Here is a 5,507-nt window from a genome sequence, read left to right as displayed (position 1 = left end):
TTAGTTCCCTATCTCTCTCCCCCTGACCTAGCCACAGTGACCCATGTAATAGTCACCTCCATGCTGGATTACTACAACTCACTCTATGCAGGGTTACCCTTGAGTCTGATCTGGAAACTTGCTGGGTCAGAATGCAGTGGCATGTGTTCTGACAGGAACACCATTAAGAGCACATACACATCCAGTGCTGTGCCAGTTGCACAGTTCAAAGTTTTGGTTTTGATCTTTAAAGCCCTATATGGTCTTGACCAACATACCTTCAGGACCATCTCTCCTGGTATGTCCACAGAAGAGCATTGTGCTCAATGGATCAGGATCTGCTGGCAGTCTCCAGCCCCAAGGATGTCCACTTAGCCTCAACCAGAGCCAGAGCCTTGCTGAGATCCAGGCCCTGTGGGACTTAATACAGTTCTACAGCGCCTGCAAAATGGAGATGTTCCACCAGGCCTATGGTTGAGGTGGCAGGGAGCTATATTTCATCCTCTCCCTCCCTGCATTGCCTCCTTTGCTTGCCATGTGCAATATGTTTTGCCCTTTGTCTGCCCCCATCATCCATCCATACACTTGTGAGGAATCTATCTGGGAGCAATCAGATATGGCATCACTGTTGAGAACTTGAGACCATCAATTTTTATAATTATTATTATTATCTACTGATATTTTATTGCTGTTTGATACTTGGTCTGAAGTTTTAGAAGTTTGGATTATGTGTTCAACAATGGTTGGAACACTCTCCCTGCTTGCGGGATATGGCGGGCTAGAAGACCAATTTAATAAATAAATAAACAGTGTCATTTATATAATGTTCTAAGCGTTTTATGTAATTTTTAATACATCTGCTAAAACTGTCCACATGTACACACTAAGCAGGAGGTATTGGTAGCTGATGCTTGCAAAACTGTGTTTTCCCCATAAATGGAATGACATCCGTTTTGCCGCATTGTGTAAAGTAGCTATATGGAGAGAATTAAAGGTGATTTTTAAAAAGTCTAATAATCTCATTTGCTTTTTATCCCCAAATGTTGCCTTTTGATTTGTGTATTGAAGGATTATTTCAGGAAAACTCATGAAGCCATGGATTTAATTCATTAACTACAAACTTCATTTACGAGTGAACCTTTCATTTTCCATGTGCTATATTTTGTGTTAGCAAGGACGGTAAAAGTTGCAGGGTTTTAATTTTTTCTTTCTCTCTTCAGCTAATTCAGCTTTAGTGAATGAGGATGAAAACTGCATCTACTTTGCTGGTAATTCTCTTGGACTTCAGCCAAAGAAAATTAAAACCTACTTGGATGAAGAACTTGACAAGTGGGCTAAAATGTGAGTAGATCCTGGTGGCACTGTCAGAAAACTTATTTTTCCCAAGAAGGGCAAAAAACTATGATTTTTTTGTGAAGATGATCCTGATTAGAACAGTATTTTGTTAAAATCCATTTCCCAGGCACGGGTAATGCATATTCAGTGTTTTCCCAGCAAAGTAATGACATATTTAAAGGATTTCTAAAGGAACATAATGACTTCCTTAAAGGATATGGACTGAAAGAGGTGAGAGAGAAATGGCTGCAATAATATTTGTCCATCTCCAATTTGCTCAGATAGAAAGATGAAGTGAGTCAATCTCTTGTAATTACTATTTTAACTGTCCTGGTTCAAGTCTTAACTCCATGTTGTTGTGGGACTTATGTTATGGAAGTTGCTGGATGTTTATGTGACTCAGTTTTGCTTCATTACATCTTTTAAACCTAGTTCAGTTTCAAGAGTTTCATCTGACTGTTCCTTGGGTCATTCAGTTTCCTTTCTAAAGAACAAATCCCTGTAAGTACTGTGCTGCTTTCTCAGCACTATTCTTCTGTCCTTTCACTAGGTTAATTTTAAAGCTGAAGCAATAAGAGATAGCATAATGCCACTCTATATCAAGCTTTGAGTCTACATGCAGATTTCCATATTCTGAAATGTATAACTCTCATGTCAAAGGCATTTTCTTTTTTATGTTATAACCCCCTTTTCTCCAACTTCAAAGAAGCATATACTTTTAAAGACTCTCTTATCTGTTCAGCTTACAGTCTCAGAAGAACCCTCTTAACTTCAGCTGTAGTACCAAATGGGATCTCTCCAGGCTACTTTCAAAATGTGTTCCTAGTAGTTCAAATCTCACCAAAGCCCTTGGTTCAGTTTTCAGTCTCTGCATAAAAGCTCAAAGCGGACCTTCAGTCTTAAAAAATGCCTTCCAAATTTAGATTTAAATTTTGAAATTTCATAATGTCAGATTTTGAAGTTTTGCCAAATTCTGTGTTTATGAAAGTAGAATCTGAAATAAAGTTAGAATCTGGTATGCCTTCAAAATTTCAAATTATGAAACGTGATACCTGAAAAATTGCTGTGCTCAGGGCAAAACAGTATCCTTTTCTCCTGTGCCACGTTGTTTTTTTCCCCCGAGTTCATTAGCACTACCACAATCATCTATTAAATCTCATTTACTTATGCAAAAATTGTATGTCCTCGCTAATACATTTGTGATGTTGTCCAGTTGCCCATGTTGACATTTATCCAAATGTTGTAACTTCTTGGTATAAGACAGGTAGCAAACTGATGTCTACCAATCTATGATGCAGACCAAGAAAATGACATTTTTATCTTGAATTTTATCTTGAATTATTAATGTTTTAGGCTTTAATTTGCTCACGCCTACTTTTTGTTATGTCAGAAAAATTGAGGCTGTTTTTAGAGGAAGATGGGCCATTATTGCTATTTAAAATGACGGGGGGAAGTTGAGTGTTGGACAAAAGAACTATGTATGGAGCTTCACTCATGGAACAGATCTTTTTCCCTCCTCTTGTATTTTGCAGTTTCCTGTTCCACCTGAAAAATGGATTGAACTTAAGAACCACAAGTGTGTTGCTCCTCTGGAATCAAGGATATAGATAGGGTTGCCAAATGGGACCGGGGGGCGGGGAATCCCCCGCTTTGGAGGCCCAATTTCCACCTTGGTGGAATCGGGCCCCGGGGGGCGTGGCCGAGATCATCGGGGGGAACCATATGGTTTTTCCCCCGACGATCTGGGCCACGTCCCCAATGTGAGCACGTAACACGTCGCTTCCGGTGACGTTCTGCCGGTGCGCACGTGCTTTGTGCATGCGCACATTCGCCGAGAACTCCCAGAGCCCGGCGAGGCTCCCCCGCTCTGAGGGGTAAGTAGAGTTGGCAACCCTAGATATAGACAAATCATTTATTTTTACAGTGCAGTCTTAAGCAACTATACTCCACTCTAAGCCCAGTGAAATCACTAGGCCTAGACTAGGGCCCTTTCTGCACTTACAGCTTGCTCCTGAGAATCTGAGGGGTCAAGCCTTAAGGGTTGATTTTGCAGTCGCACGCATTCCCTCTGCACTGGTTCCCCCCCCCCTCTGATTTATTTATTTGTGTATTCTGTATGCATTCTGCATCTAACCTGCATTTTTTGAGCTAACTGCCTCCCTCCTTTTCTCCCTCCCTCCATGATTCTGCAAAAAGAAAGAGAAGGGAGGAGGAAATCCAGACCCACATATGCAAGACTGACACATTTGGGAGCAGGGAATCCCCTAGTCCTTTATATTTACTGATTCCTTCTTAAGCTTTCTCTGTCTTTTTAAAAGTTCGCCTGAGCAGGAGGACACATCCTCTTTTGTCTTTGGAAAAGGAGGGAAAGAAAACAGAACAGGGAGGGTCAACCTAAAGAGAGAGAGGCAGAAGTGGGGGGGAGGGCAGTGGGCAGTACTTAAATAGCCAGTCACAGAAACAATTCTACTTTAGAAAGGATTAGTAATTTGAAAGCAGATGAGAACAAAGAATAACTGCAAAAGGAGTTTTGGTAGCTGCGGGGCAACAGTGTACTGGAAGCAGTCTGAATGCAGATTCCTGTAAAACAAATGCAGAAACAAGAGAAAGCCCACAAACAAAGTGAAAGTGACAGCGGGAGGGGATGCAGAATGGAAGAATAGGATGTGCACAGAAACTGAGGCAAAATATGGGTGCAGAAAGGGGCTAGGTGTAACTCGGTATAGGATTGTACTGTCTGTTATTGAGAAACAAGCTTTGGACCAAGTAATATGTGTTTTACACTGTTATTAATGGCATGTTTCATATTGATCATTAATGAAGGGGTGAATAAAGGCACATCTTGACCTGACTTTCTAGACATTCTTTATATCCCTATACCAGATGGAATAGTACTATCTTGAAAACTAAATGACACTGAATGTGAAAAAGCTGTCCTTCACTGTTCTTTGTTTAAATTAGGACAGACACGCTTAATAAAAGTAGCAGGGTGCTTCTTACCTTTCTTTGAAGGAAAGAAAGAGAAATCTGAACTTTGGGTAGCCCTTTTCTCTCTGTTCTTCATTTAGCACAGCTCTGCAGTTTCCCCAGTCATTTAAAAATTGCAATCCTGTCCATTTTTGTACGATTATTGTACTAGATCAAGGAAATGGCTGACTTCATTCAAGAGGTTAAAGTTAAATAGCTCTCTTCTCAATTCAAACAAGGCCAGGAAAGGTAATATTTCAGCTCCTATAACTTTCCTTTTTAGCAGTTTATTTTTCCATGCATATGTTTGTATTGCTGACAATGAATGAGCTTTAGGGGGCAGACCAACAGCCATTCTACAGTGTGGTGGAGATAGTTTCAGCACCTTTGTTTTTGGAGCAAAGAATGCACATTCAAACCACAGAATGTATTATCACCAGCCTTATTTTCATCCATAAAATGTATACAACTTAAAAAAAGGGTATTGTGCTTGGTATGGAAAATTAATATCTGGACAGAACTAATCTATCCACAAGGTTTATGTGCACAGAAAAATAATATAGACAGAAGGAAGATCACTTGCATATGCTGTTATTTCAGAGACAAGAAAGAGAAAATGTCAAAATAAGACCAGACTAAAATAGAACAGTTAGAGAGGAACATTTTATATTTAGACTCAGTATACAAAATACAGGACAAATGGAAGAAGTACAAAGCTGAAGAAGTATCAAAAATACTTGAGGGGGAGCTTTTACTGCTAGCAGAACCGTAGTCTGTAGAGACTAAAAAATTGTCACCACTTTCCAAGTATGTGGTAGCTCACATCTGGAATTGGTGAGTTAGAGCTCTGCACTATGGAAGCAGAGGACAGGTGTTCCATAAGTAAGCAGTGGAAGATCATGAAAGTTATTTAAATTTCTTTCAGGAAAACAGTGACTGTGATGCTTTAATATAATGCTTACTGTTCAATCCTATGAAGCAAAATAACTCTAACTAGAATTCCATTGAAGTCCATGGGCTTGGAAGAGTGTTAACTCTGCTTAAGATGACACTGCTAATTACATTTCCTTCAATGTGTCAATGATGGGCTTGCTATATAGAGATTTCAAAAGCATCCTTTTTTTAAAAGATCACTATTATATCCAATTTCTTTTTATATTACTCTCTTCCCACTATCATTTACTCAAGCCCCTTTCCTCTTGTACACAGGTATACTTTTGTTGTTC

At 39.6% G+C, this 5,507-nt stretch overlaps 1 protein-coding gene across 1 annotated transcript in view; it reads left to right on the top strand.

Moving 5' to 3' along the window:
- The window catches only part of LOC107106303 (kynureninase-like), a gene marked incomplete at its 3' end in the record, with an annotated part of 86,474 nt that overhangs the window by 57,592 nt on the left and 23,375 nt on the right, over window positions 1–5,507 (top strand). Inside the window, exon 3 of the mRNA XM_015406433.1 lies at window positions 1,200–1,320. Within this exon, the coding sequence (XP_015261919.1) occupies window positions 1,200–1,320 (121 nt within the window). The remainder of the gene's footprint in view (window positions 1–1,199; window positions 1,321–5,507) is intronic.

Source organism: Gekko japonicus, unplaced genomic scaffold, assembly GCF_001447785.1.
Source record: "Gekko japonicus isolate JY-2015 unplaced genomic scaffold, Gekko_japonicus_V1.1 scaffold3317, whole genome shotgun sequence".
NCBI classification, from domain to species: Eukaryota; Metazoa; Chordata; class Lepidosauria; order Squamata; family Gekkonidae; genus Gekko; species Gekko japonicus.
The sequence above is the reverse complement of the archived record's forward strand: the minus strand, read 5'-3'. Positions and strand labels throughout refer to the sequence as shown.